The 24,387-nt window shown below is 39.5% G+C and overlaps 2 protein-coding genes and 1 pseudogene across 2 annotated transcripts in view; 1 reads left to right on the top strand and 2 right to left on the bottom strand.

The window, feature by feature from the left end:
• The first annotated feature begins 2,393 nt into the window (after positions 1-2,393).
• On the top strand, positions 2,394-10,032 carry CHCT1 (CHD1 helical C-terminal domain containing 1). Its single transcript, XM_039885846.1, has 6 exons — positions 2,394-2,584; positions 3,732-3,833; positions 4,115-4,290; positions 4,730-4,829; positions 7,010-7,205; positions 9,768-10,032. The coding sequence occupies exons 1-6, from the start codon at positions 2,534-2,536 to the stop codon at positions 9,851-9,853; spliced, it is 711 nt and encodes a 236-aa protein (XP_039741780.1). The 5' UTR covers positions 2,394-2,533; the 3' UTR covers positions 9,854-10,032.
• On the bottom strand, positions 9,240-9,358 carry LOC120621218 (uncharacterized; annotated as a pseudogene).
• Positions 10,033-16,058: 6,026 nt separating the features above from the next.
• Positions 16,059-24,387, bottom strand: part of APPBP2 (amyloid beta precursor protein binding protein 2) — a 47,608-nt gene continuing 39,279 nt past the window's right edge. The window contains exons 11-13 of the mRNA XM_039885844.1: positions 23,614-23,804; positions 22,590-22,755; positions 16,059-20,550 (exon numbers count right to left, since the gene is read on the bottom strand). Coding sequence (XP_039741778.1) covers positions 20,297-20,550; positions 22,590-22,755; positions 23,614-23,804 — 611 coding nt within the window. The 3' untranslated portion in view covers positions 16,059-20,296. The remainder of the gene's footprint in view (positions 20,551-22,589; positions 22,756-23,613; positions 23,805-24,387) is intronic.

The following is a 24,387-nucleotide window of genomic DNA, read 5'->3' as shown; positions in this document are numbered from 1 at the left end:
TGTATTGTAGAAAGGAAGCCACTGTCAAGACAGGATATGGAGTGACAGAATGGTTTCCTATAGGCAAAGGTGTCAGATAAGGGTGCATTTTATTTTCCTATTTTTTTAAGCTGTATGCAAAACATATATTAAAAACTTCAGAGGAAAGAATGAAAATTGGTAGAAGAAATATCAGTAATCTGGGATATGCAGATGACACCAATTTACAGGCAGAACATAACCATGATTTGAAAAGGCTTCTGATTAAAGTGAAAGAAGAAAGTGCTGAAGCAGGACTGTATTTGAAGATCAATAAGACAAAAACCATGAATGCAGAAGAGATACACAACTTTAACATAGACAATGAAGACATTGAAATTGTTGAAGATTTTGTTTACCTTGGTTGAGCCATCGATTCAAATGGAGAGTGCAGCCAAGAAATCAAGAGAGGGCTGAGACTCTGAAGGGCAGCAATGGAAGAATTAGAAAAGATCATCAAGAACAAAGATGTGTCATTAGAGACCAAGACTAAGATCATTCACACTCTCATATTCCCAATTACTATGTGTGGACATGAAAGTTGAACAGTGAAGAAGGCTGATAGGAAAAATGATTCATTTGGATTATGATGTTGGAAGAGAGCTCTATGGATACCTTGATGAAACAGAAAGATGAACAAGTCGGTCCTAGAGAAAATTAAGAGAAAATTAAGCCTAAAATATAGCTGGAGGCAAAAATGATAAAACTGAAGCTGTCTTTCCTGCACATCATTAGAAGGCTGGGTTCTTTGGAAAAGACAATAATGCTGGGAAAAATAGAAGGCAGCAAGAAAAAGGAAGACCAAATATGAGATGGATAGACTCCATAAAAGAAGCCATAGACATGAGTCTACAGGAGTTGAGTAGGGCTGTTGAGGACAGGACATTGTGGATATCACTCTTTCATAGAGTTGTCAGGAGCCAGAGCCAACTCAACAGCATGAACAGATGTCGATGACACTTCAGTTGCTTCTGAATTGTCACCACTGTAACAGTCCTCATACATACATCTTCTCTCCTTAAGACTAGTTCACAGAAGTAGAATTTGTGAGTTAAAAAGAATGCACATTTAACAATTTGCGTTACTACATACTTTGTTTACCAATTATCATTCCCAATAAATTACATAAGAGAGCTCCTTCCCCTCACTCTTGCCAATATAACCATCCGTCTTAATAGCTGCAAAATAATCTTAAATTAATGCTCAGAGAACAGACCTTCCAGTTTGGAAGCAGAGCCACATTGTTCCCTAGATATGTCGAGCCACAGTGCCCCTTGTCATGTGAGGGTACCGCCGCCAGATGGCGAGGTGGAGGCCTTGAAGGACCAACCGGCAAGACCCAAAGCCCCGCTCTGGATCCATTGGCCAATGGCGGCCCGACCCGAAGCCCAAGAAGTCAAGGGAGAAAAAAAGCCGAACCGGGTAGAGAAAATGGGACCCCGTACCCAGAGGACACGAAGACGAGAGGCAGGAAATGGAGTTCAGCGTTCCAGGGAAGAGGATACAGGTTAAGTGAGTCGGAGGCTGCAATGGTCTTAGCACCGCGCGAAACCCGCCGTGTGCGCTGATGAAGGACGCGAGGGGGCGCTGGTGCCGCGTTAGGGGCGAGGTCGCCGGTTGGACCCCGCTCCTCCCAGAGCCTCTGAAGACCTCCGGGACAAGCAGGCCAGGGAGACGCCCTGACCCCGTCGGCGGCGCTTACTCAGATCCCCGGAGAGAGGCGTCCGTGGAGAAAGCCAGAGCAGTCGGAATCCTACCGAAACGCCGGCACACCATTCAGTGGCTGAGGACCTAAGGCAAGCTACGTCTCGGCTCCTCTTTTGTGAAATGAGATCACTCCTGGTACCTTATCCCAGAGAAGACAGTCGTGATGGTTAATTGACATGATACGTGATGGCTAGTATTTTTGTACACGCCCTTAAACACACACACACACACACACACACACACACACACACACACACCCTAACACGACTGGCTTGTTAATTTCCTAGAGGCTAGCGGGGATGGAAGAGAAGATCTAGCTCAGTAGAGATTTACTGTGTTCCATTCTCTGAGGGCAGCCTCAGAGAAAGGAATGCTACAAACCCTGGTCCTCACGCTCAGGGATCCCACGGTGTAACTGAGGAGGCGTGAATGGGATACACGCAGGAAAGTTACTTCAAAAGCCTTACGAGGGTTCAAAATCAACGCCATCTGACAATTCTCTTGGGAGAAGGGGTGCCAGCCTCTCCTGGGCAGCTGTGAGCTCTGACAAAGTCCTGGGGCTTCCCAGCACATCTTGCTTACTTATCTTTGTAGTCCAATTCCCAGTTGAAGGCGATGGCTGGTATCTACCCCTAGGAATTAGGGTAGGGGGGGATGGGCTGTGTGTTGGCAGTTGCCATGGTTTTGCTCCGGGTTCTGGAGCCTACCTGCCCACTCCCTGAGACACTCAGGTCACAGAAGCAGTAGGTCAGAAGCCTGAGCAGACGTGAGGAGTGCCACTCTGGAGCCCACAAGCACATTTGTTGAGATGGAAGCCTCAGATGGGCAAGAGGGTGAAGGGGACAAGCCACTAGAGAAGGTGAAGCCACTGGAGATGTGGGGGTGGGAGGAAAAGAGAGTCCTTGAGGAGCTAGTTTTAGAAAGCAGAGAATATGAAATTCAAAGAAGAGGTGAAGAAGGAATATTGGCAAGGTACATGAGTTAGCAAGAGACGAAAAGAACAAAAAAAGGTTAATTCAAACAGATGTTTTCCAAGGACATATATTCTCAGCAAGATGATTGTTGGTTATGGAGAAACAAGGGCTTTCGTGTGTGTGTGTGTGTGTGTGTGTGTGTGTGTGTGTGTGTGTGTGTGTGTGTACATACATTATGGTCTGTATGTGTGGTGTGGTGTGTGTGGTAGATTTTATAAAGCCGATCGGCCAGAATCCCCTCTCTCTGGGGCTGAAGGAGCCTGTGTCTCATACCCTTTCCATCTACTTCTCTCCTTTTCCCTGATTTCTCCCTTCAGTGGTCTGAGTCTGGATCTTCCTTGTTTCCCCTGAAAACAGGAAGGATCAATGTCCACTTTTCTGAGATGTTTTTGAAAGGTTGGGTGCAAATCCGGCCATGTCCATCTAATCTTGTATTTTGACTCCAAGTATTATTTCACCCTTTGTCTTCATTAATTTTCAGCTTTCATGCCTCCTCTCTCCACACTTATCTATCAGAAATGTCCTTCTCACTATTACCATTACCATCACACGTAGTGCCCATTAACATGGCATAAAGCTAAGGGCTAAGGATACGAAGAGGTGGGCCTGAAACTTAGGCATTCAATAAATGTTTGCTGAAGGAATGAGTAAATGAATCCTTGTTCCTTCCCCCAAGGAGTTACTTAAATCTCTTGGTGCCTTAGTGTCCTCATCTCTAACCAGGAAGAATGATATCTTAGCTCACAGAATTTGCGGGAGAATAAAATGAGTTTAAGTGCCTTGAAAAGTTGGCTAGTATACTATGCTATAATTATTGTAAAAGAAATGCATTGGGCATTCTAGGTACTCTAAACAGGGATTCTCAGAGGTAGGTTTCTTCGCCCAGGACTCACTTCCCTCAGTGCTGGCTCAAAGAAGAGGTCATAGGGGAAAAGAGGAAGGGCTTTGGCTGGCACTTGGGCGAGTGGTTGTCCAGAACTGCCCCCTCAGGAGCAGTAGCCCAAACCCCTCAGCTGACCTGCCTCCTCCCAGGTGACAGATGTACCCTGCTTAGAGAGGATCTCCAGCACCGTCTCCCCTGGAGACTCACTTGTGCGCCATGCAAAGGGCCTGGACCAGGATACCTTCAAAATTGTGAGTAAGGGGCCAGCCCAGGACCCTGTCCTCTGTTCCCCACAGATCAGGAGACCTGAGTCAGAAGTTGGCAGGCCTCAGACCCATAGCTCATTGCCCCACTTGTCACACTCTTGGGGGAAAAGTGAGATAAGAGGTTGACTGAAGCCTCTTCACTTAACACGTGTAACCCTTCCTGGGCCACAAGGACTGCAGCTGGGCCAAACTGCTGGTTACGTGGGGCTTCCCATCTGCCTCTCCTTTTCTCCTATGGCCCCTCACTTTACCTGTTGCCTCCTCAGTGTAAAGAATATCTAAGGCCACTGAAAAAGTTTCTGCGGAAGTTACACCTGCCCAAGGACCTTCCCCAGAAGAAGAGGCTGAAGTACATGAAGCAGAGCCTGGTGGTCCTAGGGGATCACATCAACACCTTTCTGCAGCACTGCTGCCGAACCTGGGAAATCAAGCACTGGAAGAAGTAAGGCAGCCTCCTCGCCTTTCCCACTATACCCACCCCTGTGTCATCCCCTCTAGATTCAAGGTCAAACCTCAGTCAAGATCCCCTAGTCCTTTATGTCAAAGAGTCAGGATCCTGGAGCGAGTGTGGTGAAGATGGAGTGGAGAAAACAGGGATCTCTGGTCACTCAGAGCAGCATTAATTCTCTGCAGCTGTATACATAGTGGACAAAGAACCCTCCTGGCCCTGAGAATGATCTCTGATTGAATAACTATTGTGTGGTATGGGTCCTCCTTACCAGGTTGGGGTAGTCAAGGTCTGGTTACTCCATATCCCCGACCAAAAACCAAGGAGGCAGCATGTGGCCCATTTTTCCCTGAGTGGTCCTGGCCACAAGACAAATGCTGGAGGGAGAAGGGCTGAGCTCTGCATCCCTCATCCTTGGGTTTCCACCCTGCAGGATGCTCTGGAGATTTGTCTCCCTCTTCTCAGAGTTGGAGGCGAAGGAGCTGCGCAGGCTCTACAAGTACACCAAGAGCAATCAGAACACCAAGCTCCTGGTGAGGCGTGCGGGAAAGCCCCTCCTGGGCCTGGCTGGGAGGTGGTTGGTATGTTCTTGGGTTATGTGGGGAGGCCTGGGACTGAGGGGGCCCTCTGATACAACCAGTATCCCTCAGTCCTTTCCACAGCTCAGCACCTGAGGAAGACCCCACTGCCCTTACCTTTACCCTTGCAGTGGGCAAAAAATGGGGCCAAAGAGGGCAGAGACTCAGCTTCAAGTTTCTGCTATGTCTTCAACCGCGACACTCACATCCTGATGTTAGCAGAATCAGCAACATGCCTGTGGAGCCATGGGTGGTGGCGGGTGAGGCCAGGCAGAAAGTCACAGTCAGCTTGAAAAAGGCTCTGGGGACTGTTGACAGAGCCTGACCTGGCTTTGTCCAAAACCAGTGATTCTCTAACATTTTGGTCTCGGGTCACTTCTACCCTCTTAAAAATGCCCCCAAAAGCATTTGTTTATGTAGGTTATGTCTATTGAGATTTGCCCTATTAGAAATTAAAGCTAAAGAAAAAAATCAAAATATATATCCACTAATCCATTTAAAAATAAAAATGAGTAGCCCCTTACATGTTAACATAAGTAATTTTTATGAGACATAACTTTATTTTCCAAAACAAAATAATTTAATGAGAAGAGTGGCATTGTTTTACATTTTTGCACATCTCTTTAGTGTCTGACTTAATAGAAGAAAGCTGGATTCTCATATCTGCCTCTGTGGTCAGTCTCTTATGACATATTGATTTGGTTGAAGTACATGAAGAAAACCCAGCCTTATACAGATATATAGTTGGAAAAAGAAGTATTTAATTAGCATTTTCAGATAACTGTGGATATTTTTCTTTGATGCCACACCAAAAATCGACAAGTAGCAATCCAAAATCATATCATTGAACATTTTTAAACAGTATTAAGTTTATGGAAAAATTGAGGAGAAAGTACAGAGAGTTCCCATCCACCCCCTTTTTCCCCCCTATTTTTTAGCATCTTACATTAAAGTGGTACATTTGTTATTATCAGTCAGCCAATATTGATACATCATTAACTTATAATGTCCTTAGGTTACATTAGGGTGTGCACTTTGAGTTGTACATTTTACAAGTTTTGACAAATGTATGATGGTATGTATTCACCATTATAGTATCATACAGAATAGTTTTTCGCGGCCCTCACCACCCCCACCTCCACCCTGTGCTCCACCTATTCTCCATCCTTCCCACCAAACTGCTGGCAACCGTTGACCTTTCTACGGTCCCTATAGAATGACTTTTAGTTGGAATCATATAGTATGTAGCCTTTTCAGATTTGTATTAATGAAATTTTCACATTAGGTTACATGAAATTCCAGTGGTTTCTCTTACATTTTTGAGTGGACCTCACTTTTTAGGGGGGGCTGTGAAGTCAAAATATCAGGGATCCTCAGGAGTTCACAGAGCACCCTACTTTGAGAACCACCAGTCCAAACTAATAAACATAGGTAACAGTTTCTGATGTGCCAGGAACTTTATGTTCCCTCCTGTAATCTGCAAAAGTAACCCTAAGTGGTAATTAGAATTATTGCCCACAGTGTGTTCATGAAGATGCCAAACGCAGGGCGATAAAGTAACTTGACTGAGACCACATAGCGAGTGAGAGAGAAGAGCCAGGTTCCAACATGATCTGGCTCAGAGGAAAGCCCTGCTCTTACCATTACCCTCCCACCCCAAGCTGTGCAGCTTTAACCAAATCATCTCCCTCTCTGGGTCTCCGTTTCTTCCTCTGAACCTGAATGGATAGATCATGTTTCGGTGATGCTTCCTCTGAATAGGAAGAACTGCCATTTTAGTGATTCCTGAATGTCAGCCGCCAGGAAAATTTCAAAAGATATTTTCAGGCTCTCAATTTTAATTTTGCAAAGGACTTTAAAACATTGTTTCGTTACAAACACATACGACACTATCACTCGAAAAAGAAACAGAGGACATATCTCAAAGTAAAGAACCATCCAAGAAGAAATAGTTGGCAGCCTACCCTCAATGTCGTCATGATCCTTTCTCTCCTGCTTCTGTGACTCCATCTTTCTAGTTTGGCAGGTGTGAGGTGCAGCCAGACTGCAGCAGTTTCCTGACAAGGGCGGGGCTGGGGCTCTAGAATATGGTCCCCTTTTTCTACACTCTCCTCAACACTATGATCTCGTTGCAGGTGGCATTCTGCCCCTTGGGCACTCCGGAGAGCTCCTTGCTGGCTGACCAAGAAGATAGTCTGCCCAAGCTCTGCAGCGCCTGGGGGCTGCATGGCAACATCAGCGGCATGAAGGAGAGGCTGTCCAAGATGCAGGCCCCAGGCTGCGAGGCCTCCCTGCGGGGGGAGCCGAGATCCAGGATCCAAGTCAGGACAGGTGATGCCCGCTAGGAGCTGGGGGAGTGGTACCTGGAGGAGAGCGTGTGTGCTCCAACCTGGAGCAGACTTCCTTGTGCCTCTTCCCTCCTTCCACCTTCTCCTCATCCCTGCATCTCTCTTTCTATCCATTTTCCTTCCTCTTCTCTTTTTCTTTTTTCTTTTTTTGTCCCTCTCCCAGCAGATATGCTCATTATAGAAAGTTTGAGACGCAAAGATAAGTATAAAACTTAAGAGAGGAAAATCACCCATGACCCAGAGATTGTGACTATTAATGTTGAATTTCCTTCAGCGTTCCGTGTAATTTCTCCAGCGGTCTCGTGATACATGGTTTTGAATCCCACATTTTTCAGTTAAAATTTACCAGAAGGCACTTTCCCGTGTGACCAGAAGCAGAGCAGAGATTGTGTCTAGAGGCCATGAGTGAGGACTCCGAGGAAGGAGACAAGCAGCAGCAGGATGGCCACTCTGTGTTGGGTGGCATATGGGCTGAGGGAAGGATTCATTCCCACAGGGAGGAGAAGTGCAGCCAGATGGCCTGGGAAGGGCCTTTCTCTTCAGTGACCGCACTGCCTGGCTCTCTGGGCAGAGGCTATGGGGATAGGGGACAGAAATTCTTCAATGCGAGGGGCTCCAGCCAAGGTTTGAACCTATGAAGGGCTCTCCTGTGCACTGAGGTACAGAGAGATGTTGCAGCCACCTACCCCTCAAGCTTCTGGAACTGGCTCCTGGGGCCAAAACGAGCTGTTCTTGCCTAGCTACAGGGGAAGAAAGTGAAGGCAAACAGGGTGACCTAGGATCTCAGAGCATGGCCCTAACTTGGACCCAGATGTTCCTTTGAAGGCCCTGCTGGCCGGGCTAATGCAGCCAGCAGCCCTCAGGCCTCATCCACCAGTCACAGCTGGACTGAGTGGGAGAGCAGGGGTGAGAACAGATCAGGTACAGTGGACACGGGTAAGGCAGCTACTGAGACCCAGAACCCTGCCTGGGCTCTATGAGGGCACCTGGCTTGGTGCCTACAGTTTAAATTGAGGAAGTGTGCAAAGGTGAGAGGCACTGAGCAGACAGTCTGGGCTTGAACGTGAATGGAAGAACAGGTTGGAGAAATATAGGCAGGAGGGTAACAAGAGAAAGCCTTGGATGGTGAATTAAGAAGTTTGGCTTTTATGCAATTCTTAAAATAACATTTTATTACTACAAACATAAGCATATCATAGAAAATTAGGTAATATGGATAAGCAAAAGTAAGAAAACATAAACATCACATTGTCATCACCACTGCTAGCATTTTTAGATGTATTTTAGATGTATTTTTAGAAGTATGTTATTTTAGGCATATAAATACATGTATTTTAACCAAACTGAGATCAGGCTATGTATAGAATTTTGATTTGAACTTGCTTTTTTTTCAGTTAATTATATCAAACTTCCATGTTAATGTTTTCATTTCATTTTATTGTTGGATTAAGTATTCTATATTCACATTTTTCCCAGTTGTCAAAGATATCTTTTGCACTGGTTTCCAAAACCGTGCATTTCATCTGATTGTCTCCTAAGTCTCTTTCACCCTAACAAAATCCCCTTTTTAATAATACCCTGACCTATTGAAGAAATCAGGCTATCATTAGGTAGAACGTTCCACTTTCTGCTTTTTTCTTGTTGCTTACTTTTGACATCTTTTAAGCTTGTTTCTCTATCTTTAAACAGGACTTTAGATGAAAAGTCTTCATGAATTCATGTTAAACATTTTTTTTTTCTGGATGGAACACCTTAAAGATGACTTTGTGTTCTTCACATTGTGTGTGTTACATGAGAAAACACACAATGTACCACTGGTGGATTCACCATGAAGGGGCTATAATCCCGGAGTTCTATCTATGCAATTAATAGTAATGTGCACGGTGTTTCTTTGGCGCTATGTTCATAAGTCAGTTTTTTTTTTAGGTGAAGCAACCCTTGGTTGACCTCACAGATTGCAAGGACCTTGTCGCTTACAATCCCTTATTTTATTTATTTATTTATTTTTTAATTTTTATACCTACAGCACCTGGTCTCCCTAGGTGGTCTCCCATCCAAGTACTAACCAGGCCCGACCCTGCTTAGCTTCCGAGATCAGATGGGATCGGGCTTGTTCAGGGTGGCAAGTGTGTAGACACCTCATAAGTCAGTTCTTAAATAAAAAGATGGCAGTGGTGTTTGGAAACAGTCCAAGAGCAAAGTACTGTGAACTGGGAGAGGAGAGGAGAGGAATAAAAGTCTGAAGTCAGATCTCAAGCAACGTGGGTCCGGTCCCCACTGTGCCCCTAAGTTGTCTCACGCTTTGAGCAGGCCATTTCCTTACTCTGTGCCTGGAGGAGGTCTTGTAAACTGGAGAGATATACTGTCTCTTTCCGCACAGTGTATCTGTGAGACAAGAGTATCTGTGGACAGGTTGGATGAAAGATAAGATTTTGTTGTCCTTCCTGTCGGTCCCTACCATCCCCCTACCCTTAAATGTTACAGACTGAGAGTCTCCTACTATTCGTGATGTCGTCAGGACTGTCTCTGATTTTCCCTTTTTCAGATTCTTTAAGGAAACTTCCTCAACAACCAAAACTCAAGAGAAAGAGGATTAAAGAAGCCCCAGAAACCCCAGAGACCTGCCCATAAGAAGACTTGGCTGAGACAGAGGGCCAGCTAGCTCTGGGTCCCAGAGCACTTGTCTGTCTTCAACACCTCTGCACCTGGGGGGATGGGGATCCGTGAGGGGAAAGAAGAAAATTGTTTTTATCAAAAAGAGACTCCGGTCTTAATTATACATAAATGGGGTGGAAATAAACATCCTTAAGACAGCTCTACTTGTCTAATAATCATCTTTCATTCATTTTTTCATTTATTTAAAAAATATTTGCCAGCCACCTTCTGAGTGGCAGGTGCCCCACACAGATATACAGAGGTGGTTGCTTGTGTCAAGGACCATCACAGTCTAGTGGGGGAGAAATAAGTAGACATTACAATGGGTAAATACAGGTGCCTGAGGAAGGCCTCTGGGGAATAACAAAAGAGCTGATGTTCATTTATCAGGGAAGAGCACAGGAGGAATAAGGCGGGCCTGGCATCAGAATAAGTCTGGCAACTTGTCTAAATCATCTAGACTTGATCTTGTGGTAAACTTGGAGGTGGTGGGGGGAAGGCAGAGACAAGGGAGAAGTCAAGTAGTGGAATGGGCTGCTATGCCTTGGATATTGGGGAGATGCTTTGGAGACTGAGAGAGGGCAGAGGCAGAACAAAGAAGAAACATCAAACAACATTAATAGCCTTAATAGCATGGTGGTTCAAAACGGCAGTCAAAAATTGGCAGCCTGCATGCTAAATTCAGACCACTGATGTGTTTTATTTGCCCCTTGTGGTTTTCCACTTGTTTAAAACATGTTTAGAAGAATTAATTGCCAATATTAACTCAGGACTTTCACATTAACAACAACAGCAACAACAACGACTTTCATTTTTTAGATCCTGGCTTTTAAAAACTGCCCAAATGTGGACCTGCCTTCCCACATGACAACACCTGGCTGGGGCTGAGGCATAGTTGCTTAGGTTTCACTGATATTCTTTCCAGTTCACCACAGTCCCCACCACTCCCTGATGATTACAGACTGGTCTTCACTCTGTTACCACCTGTTTGACCCTTTTAGCCTTTAGTATTTGCTACCTTTGGGGAATACAAAGTCAGTGAAGATGTGCATAAAAGGGAAGGGGTGAATAATATAAGGTAAAATTGAGTTTTTGGTAATAAATGTGGGAGACGAGAGGGAGGGAGGGAGGAAAGGAAGGAGAGGAGAAGTGATGATGGCACGTTGTTTCTAGACAGAAAGTCCAGGTAGATGGAGGTCAACTCTAGGAGAGGAAGCAGGTCTAATCATTTTCCAAAAACATAGGAGCATCAAGGCTCTGCCTGAGGCAACATCATACAGTACTGCAGTGCTGTCCTGGAATGGGTAGGAACAGAATAAATGTGTGTGATCCTTTCTTCTACCCTTCCCTCCCCCAATTTGTATTCAGGAGTGAATCCCGTCAAAGATTTAAAAATGTAAAGTGAATATCAATCTAGACTTGAAGAACTAGTACGAAGAAGCATAAATAGGGAAAGAAAGGGGCAGCCCCAGCTCTTTCTTTGTTCCTTACACCCATTGCCTTCCATAAGAGGCAAGATGAGACTGCTAAGGCGTGGGCTGGGGGCAGGCTTGCTTGGGTGGTCCCTGACAGTGCTGACAAAACAGGGAGGATTTGTGGGACAAGGGCAAGCAGGCTGGAGGTATCCCTAATGATTGAGGGCTTTTCAATTTTCTCTGCACCTGAGAGATTTCACTGACAAGATCCCAGGGAAAGTGCAGGCTTTTCTGGGAAGAAAACAAAGCAGGTCATCCCTGTGTGTGAGTCAGCACTGCCACCTAGAGGAATTATGGGACTTTATTTATTCTTCCGACCAGGGCAGTGTGTGTGCAAAGGGAAACCAGGGAGCAGTGAGGGAGCTTCATATTTGCCTTGGGGGACAATCCAGAGACCTGAAGGCAAAACAAGCAACAGGTGAGGTTTGGCTTTGGAGCCCTATTAACTCCTCAAATTCAGTAAGATCTCAGATTTCCAAAAAGGCAGATCATAAGATGTTACTCTGCTCAAAACCCTCCAACAGCACAGAGGATTTTTAGGACAGAATGATGGGTACATGTCATTATACATTTGTTCAAACTCAGTGTATGTCTGTCTAAGGTGGACTTGGGGACACCAGAAGCAGGTGGTTAAAGGAGGCTATTTTGAGATGGGGTGCCTTTGTGGAAACCTCCAAATCACATCTTGGCCTGTGCCGCCTTATGAGAAAATGCTTCGCTGATGGCCAGACTGGGCAGACCCTAAAGCAGGGCCTCTCTCCTAGAGAATGACGAATACTTTCCCTAAGGCCTTAAATGACCACAGATGTAATAGTTGACCATTGCCTGATGCACTCCCATCCTGGCCTCGGGGGTACCCGGTAGACTCCTCTGCATAGTAACACTGCCACAATGCATGTAACTCAGGAGAGATGGCAAAGTGCTTTGCCTCCATCTCATCAGATCTTAATATCATACTTGTGAGGGAGTTTTGTAAATTTAATTAAAAAAAAAAAAAAATTGAGAGGGAGACTCGTCTCCACCACAAAGAAAACAAAGGCTTAGAGGCTGGCACAACTGAATTGAAATCTTGACTTCCCAGGTTTCCCGATTCCACATCCAGTGCTACTGTGTTTTGACTTTATGATTTTTCTTTTGTATGTGTAGATATTTTCTATTTTATGTAGTTAAATGATCAGTCCTTTCTTTTATGGCTACTATATGACTTTGAAAGTTCTTGCTCACTCAAAGAATATTTAAAATTCTTTTAGCACTAGGATTTCAGTTTTTACATTTAAATCTTTGGTCGATCTGAAATTAACTTTGGTTTAAATTGTATAATAGGAATCCAATGTATTTTTCTTCAGATGGCTAACGGTCCTTGTGTATGTGGGAGTGTATTTATAAAATATACCATGTAGAGAAAAATCCATCTTTTCTACACTGATTTAAATGTTACCTTTATTTATTACATATTAAATTCCTGATTTATTTGGGTCTATTTTCTGAACTTTCTGTTCTGGTCCATTGATCTATATATCCATGTAGGGTTGGGTTTTTATAAAAAAGGAGAAAAAGGTAATAAAACAATACGATAGGAAGAGTAGACAGATTCTGAAAGAACCAAATAGAACTTTTAGAAGTGAAAAGTAGGTTAGGTTGAGAAAAGAGATCTCATAGTCTCTTGGAACTTTCCCTAAAGTTCGTGTGAACCTCATTTAACATTTTTTCTTATTCTTTGTTTCCCATTTTGTGGTATAACTTCTGGTGTAGGAGGGTAGCTTCCTAAAGATCTCAAGTTGCCCTGAGAGTCTGCAGCCAGAGAGCCTCCTATCTATGGCTTTGAAATTATCGGAGGCAAGGATACTGCTGTACTGAACAGCTTGTCCTCCCGAAGTCATGGGTGCTTTCTTGCTACGAAGTGGCAGATGTGGGATCCCAGTTTAATTTTAGTACCCTAATCCATATTAGAGATGTCTCTGGAATATGACAATCTATCAGGGAGAAGTTAGAAAATGGATATGGGTGTCTTTAGAGGCAGAGAGATCTGAGGGCCCAGGGCAATCTCAGGCTTGAATGAGTCTGTCTGCATTACCTTTCTGCTCTGGGTTGCGCTAGTCAGCTGTGAGCTTCCCAGAAATGTATGGCTTTGACAAGCTTTCTTCCAATTTCTTTCTTCTGAGACTCTCTCCTTTTTTACTCTGACTTCTTAGAACCAAGCTTCAAAAGGACACAATCTACCTAACTCTCCTCCTCCACAAACCTGACCTGAAATCAAAATGCTTAGCTCAGTCCTGCTTTTTATGGAAACCCTGAGTAACTGCTATGATGCTGGGTGACAAGTGGGTCTTACAGGTGCCATCTTGCAGATGGAATCATCAGGCTAGGCATGCTGATTATCATGTATTCAAGAAAACTGGTTTTCAGTCTCCTCTTTCTTCTCCATAACCCTCTAGCAAGGGAGGAGGAAGCCAGAAAGGAATTAACATATTCAGTGTCTACAATGATCCTAGGACTGACCCAGGCATTGCATTCATTTAATCTTTATAATAATCCAACAGACAAGTAGTGTCTTCTTCTTCAGAAATAGTCATCTTGCCTAAGGTCCCAAGTCTGGTTAGAGGCAGTTGCTCTGGACTTATTCTCATATTAATTAAGCACCCTGCCTTCCTAGAACTCTCACCTTTTGATAAAAGCTGCTGTTAGCTAAATCATATTTCTAAAAAGTTAAAGATTTGAGTGATCAAATATATACTAAGTTAACTTCATTCCAGTCAAAAAGCATCAAAGGTAGTTTTTAAATAACTCGTCTTTTTTTTTCCTTGTGTAGAGAAATTTGATTACTCTGACACCAACATAACAGATGCAGAATATGGACTGGCAGTGGATCATAGCCAGCAACAGGAAAGAAAAATACTCAAACTATTTAAGTAGCATCAAGAATGAAAAACAAAGCCTGATTCTGTGCTGAGCAGGATTTTAAATGCAAATAAACTTTGATATGTTACATCAACATTCCAATTCAGAAAGTCACTCACAGATTTTGCAAACTTTGTATATCATGTCTAACTGCTTATGCAAGCTGAAAGCCTTTGCCTTGAAATTTTTAAAATTGTGCTAATTCAATATTTACCATCCTATTTTTAAGTGTTCAGTTCAGTAGTGTTAACTATACTCATTTTTGTATAACCAGATCTTCAGAAATTTTTCATCTTGCAAAACTAAAACTCTACCCATTAAGCAACCACTCCCCATTTTCTCTTCCTCGGAGCTCTGACAAACCATCAATCTACTTTGTTTCCGTAAGTTTAACTACTTTATATACACCATGTAAGTGGAATCATACAGCATTTACTCTCTCCCCACTCCCTTTTGTGACTGGCTTATATCACTTAGCATAATGTCCTCAAAGTTCATCCATATCATAGCATGTCAGAATTTTATTCCTTTTTAAGGCTGAATATTTCATTGTATGTATATATCACATTTTATTTATCCATTTATCTCTCTACGGACATTTGAGCTGCTTCCACCTTTTGGCTATTGTGAACAATGCTATGAACATAGGTGTATGAATACTGGTTCAAGGTCCTGCTTTCAATTCTTTTAGGTATGTACCTAGAAGGATTGCTAGATGACATGGTAATTCTATTTTCAATTTTTTGAGAAATCACCTCTTTTACAAAGCACCATTCTCACCAATAATACAGATAATAGCCATCCTAATGTTTGCCTTGAATTTTCAAACAATAAAGGTGTATAAAGTTGGTGTGGTTTGCTAACACACCTAGAATAGTGTTAGTCAACTATGTAAATTTGTTAAATAAATGCACAAATCAACAAAGTTTATAAGCTCAAAATGGTTTTACCTTTAAGTTGTGATTATATAGTAATGGCCTTAACAAAGCTTTAAATAAAATGCTGCGTTAAGCACCAAGAAGGAACTCAGGCCTTACGGGAAGCCTCCCTTGTCCATTGAGCTTCACAGATGCTTTAATGGAGGGAATGGCATTCCATATAAAAGAGGGAACAGTATGTTCAAAGTCATGGAGAAAAGGAAAAAAAAACTTATATTGTTATCATTGAAGGTGGCAGGTTTGATGAAGCCAGTGTTATTTATTCCAAGTGATATTGCGATTTTGTCTAAATGTTGATTAATATTCCTTATAATCTTTTCAAATTTGGTTTTACTTCCTGTAACTGTTTTGAGTGCTTAAGATTCACGCTGTTTCATGGTGGAATTTTTTAAAAGGCCAAATATGACCCCACCATTCATGTGAGGAAATGAAACTCAAAGAGGCTTATGATGACAAATCTCAGATTCTTCCTGTTCAGCGGCAGAGCTAGAACTGACACCCAAACCCACGATTTTCTCTACTATGAAAGCCAGCAGAATTTCACCAGGTCTCATCACCTATTTTCAGCCTTTGAGTTAGAAGACGGGGGAAAAGAATGATGTAGTTATTTTTGTAAAGTTTAAAATCTCCCCTGCACTAATGTAGTGTTTTGTCTTTTCCAAAGTACTTTCATGGGCACCATTTCTAAATGCTGTTACCATGTGCCTCCTCTGCCACATATCTTACTTTTCTTGAACCCGAGCACTTCTGTTCTAGTTCCAACAGTTTCTCTCACACTGTTCTCTAATGAACACAAGTCTGCAATGTTTAAATAATCCCAAGTCCCAAACAAAAGTGATCAAACTAAACTGGAAACAGATACACTATGAATGCAGGAACACTATATTTATTAAGTCAATAATTCATTTTTAGCAATACAAGTACAGAATATATCACAATGTTGGTTACAAACATACTTAGTATGGTTTAATGGTTTACAAATAATGGTGGGCACTACAAGTTTGTGATAAGGATAAGAAAAGGTCATTCTGACACAATGAAGAATTGTCTTTAAAAAACCTATCAATAACCTTAGATATTTCTATAGAAATTATTGTGGCACTATTAGTAGGGATTTTCATGTAAAGAATTGTTAGTGACTTGCTTTTGTTTCATTAAGACCTTTTTGAGTCTATTAAACTAATATCCCGTTACTTAATAAAGTATAAAAATAGTACTGACCTGGTAATATTTAATAAAATGTAGCATTCATTCACATCATAAAAGTAGAACTAAATTGAAAAGTTTTAGTTACCATGGCAACATATCTTCCCATAAAAGGAATATACAGAAATGAGTAATGTTACACAAATTGTACCTGCAAGTTATTTAGTGATCCAACACTTAACTTGTGCACCACAAACCAAGTTTTCTAGATATCTATATATAGCATATATTTTTAATCTTAAATTTTACTTTTGAAAAAAATGTACACTTCAACAAACTCACTAAGGCCACTCATGCTATCAATACCTAGGATTGAGTAAAGAAGAGTATTATTTAATAAATCCTAAAGCACACTCCTTCAGATCACCAACAGGGTAAAACCAGTTTTCTGCCTAAAACATTCCTGAGATTTGTGGACAATACAACTACTAGTGTTCAAGCTATAGATTAATCCAAATGTCAGTTTTTAAAAAATGAATTTCCTAGCAAGATCTGAGGTCTTCCAAAGCCAAGAGGTAAAATATGTTAATTTTTAAAGTAAAACTAAAACTTTTTAAAAAAGTTTGCACTTATAAGTATTTTTCCAGTAGTGACTTTGCCATCCAGAAAAAGAAGTTTGGAAGTAGCAGGGTTGCACATTCTGGGGGGTAAAAAAATCAACTAGCAGTTAACTATACCTGCTACTTAGCAAACCATTCTTTCAAAAGTATGGCCAAAGCTTCAATCATGTTTTAGATACGTGTTTATTGTTTAGCGTTCTGTCTGCACTAAACGGAGCAGCCAAGTGGCAACTCTTATTATTTATAAGATTGCAGCCTTTGCACTTAATTTTCACCATATTATGAACTCTTCCCAAATAGCCTAGGAACAAAAGTCTTTGTTAAATCTTTTATTTTCACAAGTGAAAGCATACTGGGATTACTACACAAGAGTTATCACAAAGCAATATTAAATTTGTTCTTAAGCAGAGACAGAGCTTTGATGGTAATGAGGGTCCTAATGCTTTGAGCAGTCAGCTTTGGCGACCCATAAACATTATGGTCTAAAATCCAACTGGCTCCATTAAATTGAATGCAGGAGTGACGGACCACCTGTGTGGTACAAATGTTATAGAGCTCCCTGATGCACTAAACTGAGTAGCATCCAACTTTAGGAAAAGAGTGAATAAGAGAGAAGAAATGAAGCCAGGGAGGACGAGACCAAAGACCCTTTATTTAACATTACTTTGCTGAACTTCCAGAAGAATCTTTAAGTTAGTGTAGGCTTCCTTACACACAACCTCACTATATGAGAAAAGTTTGTGGAAGCTATTACCTATTGTGAGATAAATTTTTGAGACTTTTTTAAACTCTAGAAATGATGGTGACATTTACCTCCCTAACTTATCCTAAACATCCCTATTAAAAGGATAAATCCTACACTTTAAATTATTAGGGTATTATTCTTCACTAGAACCAGAAATAATAGCATATTAAATTATACTGCTAACAGAAACTGGAAATCTCTTCTCTTAACCTAGAGTATTTGCATGAAATCAAAGGGCATGGATTTCCAAAAACTACATTAAAGGAGTGGTAATAAGGGGAAACTACCAATAATGATTTTTTTTTTAAGAAAAAACTGGCTGCCAGTTAACATTATCACCCTGTGATCCTAGGCTTCTAAATAACATGTTGCTTTATCACTGAGAGTGAGCTAAGTTCAAACTGAATTAGAGAGGATGAGGCCTTAAGTAATTTGCTTGATTTTATCCTAGGAAATACTACATGTGCACAAAACCAAAAAATATAGATTAAAAAAACTTCATATAGAAACATAAGTTTCAAAATATTTATTGAAAAACAATTTACCATGACAGTCCTATACCACAAACATACCACAGGACTCTAAATAACCAACAAAAGTATACAAAGTCTATCCTGAAAATGTCTTTGGAGGTATTAAATACATAGGCCTGTGAGGATAGAGCTGAGTAACTTAAAAATGTTAGTCCTTGGTCACACAGACTATTTGGTAATTAATAAAGAAGTGCCTCTTGACATTAGATTGTAATTAACTGGGAGGGGAGAGGTGCAGGTGTGCCAATGCACTCTTCAAAACTGAAAATAACTTGATTTCAGGAATAAACTCAGATTCTGAAATCACATAGTTATCATCTTAGGATCTGGACTTGCTTCATCTGTTTAGGTACCTCCCCCGGTCAATCCCCTCCTGGGAACTTAAAAACACTGGCTCATAACCAACAAGCCTGCAAATAACAGTTTAAAACAAGGTTATATATGGGAAGTTCAAAATCAAATTTATCTGGAATCTCCAATTAATTTTTCTGTATTCAATATGGTGTTTAGATTTTTTCCCCCTCACCCCAACGTGCATGTTGAAAAAAAACCAAAATTCGACACACATCCACTCATCCACTGACTGCTCCAAGCGTTAGCCAGGAGTAACATCTCTAACAGCCAAGTCATGAACCCCTGAAAATAGGGGGAAAACCCTGATTCTTAACTATAGAGGCACCAAATAGGCCACTATAATAAGAACTGAGGTAACAGCAAAAGATCTTTTTATTTCTTGGATTGCTACATGTCACACTTCTCAAATTTGAATATTACCTCACCATTAAATAACCCGACTGGCTTAAAAAAAATATCAAAACCCAATAAACAGAAAGACAAGTTAGTAAAATAGATATATCATTAGGGAATCTTTCCATATGACTTGAATTTCAAGTAAAATTATCTAGTTGTACTATTTATCATAAAAATGAAATATTCTAAGACTTGCTTATTTGGGGGCATTTTTTTCTATTAATCCCCATAAACCATAAAGTAACTAAAGTAAAATTCCCATCCGGACAAGAACTATTTCATTACTCTTAGCCAACATACTTGTTAACTGCATTGATTATTAGGGTAACTTTTAAAATGAGAGGGATGGCTGCAGCAGATATTTATAGACTTGCTTATGGCACTGCCATCTGTGTACCTCGACAAAAGAAATTGCCAAATTTCCCTAGTTTGGTGTTTATTACATGAATATAATTTTTGCATTATCACTTTTTATCATACATCTAAATGAAATTATTCTACTGATAAAAGTATAGGCAGGGGCTAAAATAATAATCTAAAGCCTCTGGTCCAAATAACCCCTTAACCCTTTCTACATTAGGCTGGTCCTTTTTAGATCCTCGTGGTCCTGTTAGCAAATGCTATCAGAGTATCTTGCATTGTTGTACCAAAAGAAAAAAAAAATCGAAGAGTTAAAACTGCTGGTCTATCAGGTTTCCTATTACTTACAAATCAACAGTGGTCCAGGACAGATGAATCTGACAGTCCTTCCTTTGTAATAGAGCTCTGGAGTGGTTGTATTCACTTCTCTGGGTCAGGTAGCCAAACCTAAGTCAGGATGTCCCTCTTCTATTAGTACTTGTGTTAACTTTACTATACTGCATATAAAGATTCCCCCATAAAATTTCTTTATAGTACAGTATTGAATACCTTCACAAGGAAGAATTATATGTTAAAAAGTTGTTAAAATCATCCTTACATAATAAGAATGCAACTCTTTTAAACTCTTAAATAGTTTTATTTTGGGGTTCTTTTTTTCTTTCAGGCTTTCTGCAAAATGAATTATTTTTTAAAAAGAAAAGTTTCCTGTTGTTTGTTCTACTAAGTTGAAAATATGGGCCAGACTACTTATACATGCGGTACATGCTGAATATAACTGAATATATGCTTATTCTTACAGACACTCTGCAAGATAGGGATCACCCAAATAGGGTCAATGGACTGGACCAGTGTTTCAATGCAAATTCCAGCCCCAGAAAACAACATGGTTTTGATTTCACAGTATGAATTCCCTGGAATCTGGGAAAAGGTAAATTGGTTAACTGAGGTTATTCCTCAGCAGCTCGGTCCCTCAACATTCTGAGAAATCAGGAAGGACTGCACCACTTCTTCAGTCGACTGGGGGCTGGTGTTGACGTCTTCAAGAGCATCGGTCACTGAATACTGTCGATCTCGCAACCGGTTCCAGTTAGACAGAACATTGTGATATTCAAACACTTTCTCATAATTTCCAATGGAGTTGTAAAGTTTAATGAGACCTCGGTAATCATATTCTAGTCCACTATAGCCTTCACCAAAAAGTTTCTTCCCTGAAAGTAAAAGAAAGAAAGCTCAAATAACGAAATAACAAGCAGTTTCTACACTAAAATTATAAAATTTCATAGTTTGAAGGACTGATCTGAAGAGATTTAAAGTAAAAAAAAGCAGCATCTTCAATAACAGAAAAATACAAATGCATGAGGTTAATCATTATAACTTTTTTTATAATTGCAAAATATTAGAAACAAATAAAACAGAAGAATGGTTCAATCAAACATGTTACACCCACTCAATGGCATACTATGCACTGTACACATAAGAGGAAGCTCTCAGCTCCCTATGAACTGGCACAGAATGATTTACTGAGTATGTTGTTAAATTAAAAAACAAAGCAAAGTACAAAAATATAGTATAGTATGCTAAAGTATTATACTATAGTATAGTATAGTATGCTAAAGTATTATACTATACTATAGTATAGTATGCTAAAGTATAATACTTTAGCATACTATACTATAAAAAAGTACAAAAAGGTAGTATAGTATGCTACCTTTCGTGTAAGAAAGGGAAAATAAAATCTTTATGTACCTGAACACTTGTGCAAAAAGATACACAGAAAGGACAAACTAGAAACTAATGCGATTAGTTACCCACAAGGGTAGAAGAAATTAGGGAAAATCAGACATCTATGAGCATACCTTTCTATAGTTCTGACTTTAGAACATTAATATTTCACATACTTTAATAAAAGTAAAGATGGGGGAAATGTTATACAAACACAAACAAATGAAACTAATTATCTTTCCAAAGAATAACTACACTGATGAGGTGGCAGGGGGAGAGGGAAAAGAGAGTAATAACCCAGGTAAATTTTGAACACAGTATTCCAAGTATATACTTTCAGGCTAAAGACAAAAGAAAACTGTAAACAAAGACTGAACTCTGAGTAGTAGGTTTGTTTTTCATAGTACTATGGAGTAACAATTCTAAAACTACTTTATGTGTATTTTATGATCAAGCAAATCAATATATTATGGACAATGGGGAATCCACGTATACATGGATATAAGACTTATGACACAGGTAGCATAGCAGAGGGGGAAAAAACAGTCTTTTGAAAAAATGGTCCCGCATCAACTACATATCCATATGGAGAAAAAAAAACTGAACCCTACCCTCACACCATAAACAAAAATCAATTTCAGGACTGTAGATCCAAATCTGACTGGTAAAACATAGTTTCCAGAAGATAATCTTCTAAAAGAATATCTTCATGACTTTGGGGTAGGAAAGGTTTCTTAAACAGGATATAAAAAGTGCTACTCATAAAAGATCAATACATTCGAATACATTAAGTACTTTGAAAAGCACCATTAAGAAATAAGCAATAAAATGAGAGTTATCTGCAATACATATAATCAACTAAGGGCTTGTTATATCCATATTATATAAAGAATTATAAAATAGGAAAATGACAAACAATTTAATATAAAAATGGGAAAGAATTTTAACAGGCACAACATTAGATGATGCCGACAGTATCTTATTTTGTAATATATAAGTCTGAACTGGAAACAATCCAAATGTTCTGAATATCCAGTAACAGTAGAATGGATAAATAATGATATAGTAATCCAATAATATATTATATAGCATTGGAAATTAACAAGCGACAGTAATCTGGAACAACAAACAACACAGATGTATTTCACAATTCGTGTCCGTCCAAAGTAACCAGATATATAAAAAAAATACATTGTATGTTTCTATTTATATCAGATTCAAAAACAGGTAAACCTAATCTATGTTGTTAAAGTTAGAAGAAGGGAGGGAGATAGTAATTATATAAATAGTTTAAAATAACTACTTTTGCCTATACTTGACACTCTGTCATATTGTTTATACTGGTTTCAACATCAATAAATCACATTTAGCAAAATGTCCTAGATGATTTTTGGGTGGTTCTTAGAAATCCTTAATAGCTCTAAACTCATTAGAGTCTTTATAATAACACTTCCCTTATACAACATCTAAGACACTGACATGCTGATCTCTAATCAACTGACGAAGAAAATTTAAAATAACATACCAATTGCTATAGATCGCAAATAAAGTTTCTCAGCATTTTCATACTGATTCATGTCATAATTATATAAAGAAGCCAGATGTCCCACTGAAAGGGCTACTTCATAATCTTCTTGACCAAGAAGTTGCTCTTTAATCTGAATTGCTTTGATGTGCATTTCTTCAGCTTCCTGAAAAATAATTAAGCCATATTCATCATTAGATTGTACTTTTTTCATGTCAATAATTCTTATCTAATGAGCAAGGTTCTTCTAAATGCCAAAAACATTTTATGGATGGCATAAGGTAATCAGATTAGAGAACATACTATATTCTTCCAAAAACTGTCTATGAGAAGCATTACTGCTTTGGGGAAGCTATGCATATAACCTGATGATAGCAATATGTTCTATGACAAAAATGATAAGAGAAAACTTGTCTGGGTAATAAAAAATTATTCAAAGAAATTAACATCAAGATATTCTAAAATGAAATTTATTTCTTTCAATTAACATGCTCTAAAATTTAATTGAATCTTGTGAAGAAACTCCATACTATAGTATGCTAATTTATATGAGTACACTTTATTTTTTGGAGTTTTGACAATTTCTATTCCAACAAACTTAACTCAGGTCATGAAATATGTAGATTCATTTCCAGGTAAAAATGAAAGTCTTAGGCAGCCATTCTCATCTTTATTGTGACCCTAAAATGGACGTTATTAAGAATTTATAACCCAAAATTCTAAAAGAAACTAAATTCAGTAAATGTTTCTCTCTACAATTAATAACACTTGCAATATCTGATTTTCTTGCATGCAAGGTTTTCTGCTAAATGTTGTACTTAACCTAGCTAAGAGCTATGTTTTAAGTCTAACTAAAATAAGCATATTAGCCTTTATGGTTTGATATATTTCTTATTTTTCCATGGTCTGGATTTGTATAATAAGTGTATACTTTATTATTTAAAATTACTAAAGATACATTATTTAAGATCGTACTTTATTACTTAAAATTATTTAGAGAGAAAAATATAGGAAAACATGCCACCTTAAATTTTCTCATTGACTGATAAAGTCTTCCAAGGTTCCCATAATGTTTTGCAGTCTGTACATTAAATTCCCCAAAAGCTTTTTTAGCTAGTTGAAGTGAAGACAGGTGCAAATCATGAGCTTCTTGAAGCAGTCTTTGTTCAGTTTCTTTATTATGACAGTCAATCGCAATCTCCTCTAAAATAAGTGCTGAATAAAAAAGCAATGAAATTAGTGTACTTCCAAAACCATCTATCGAAGCTAATCAGAGCATATAAAATTAAATTCTATAACTGTTTTTTGTATATATTTATGTGTGGTTATGGTTTAATATGGGTAGAGATGAAAGCATTCTACTTTAAAGAAAAAATACAGTTTGGGGGTTATTCAATTTTACATAGTATAATGAATTCTAATTTTAAGAAAAACAATGGTATAGATCAAATTATTTTGCAGAATTAATTTATATTTTACTAGACTGTTAAACTTTGCTAATATGAATGTTTTTTAAAGCAAATAGCAAAATTTTTTAAAGTTATGAAACTGGGTCAAGGAGTGCCTAAGCACTGTTGAAAATTTTGAAACCACACTTTTATGAAACATAACCTTTAACCAAATAACAGCGAAAGAACTGGTTTCCTCCTACTCACTTGACCAACCAAAGCAGGCCAGATGACAGTTCAATTTAAAAGTCACATTCAAGACTTTGAAATTCCATTTAAAGTATTACAGATACACACAGTCTTTTACCAGGTAATTTTATTTCTAGGAAAATCGTCCATGTGTATAAAAG

The sequence above is a fragment of the Pteropus medius genome, unplaced genomic scaffold (assembly GCF_902729225.1).
Source record: "Pteropus medius unplaced genomic scaffold, Ma_sr-lr_union100, whole genome shotgun sequence".
Lineage (NCBI taxonomy): Eukaryota > Metazoa > Chordata > Mammalia > Chiroptera > Pteropodidae > Pteropus > Pteropus medius.
Note: the sequence above shows the minus strand (reverse complement) of the source record. Positions and strands in the feature narration are given on the sequence as shown.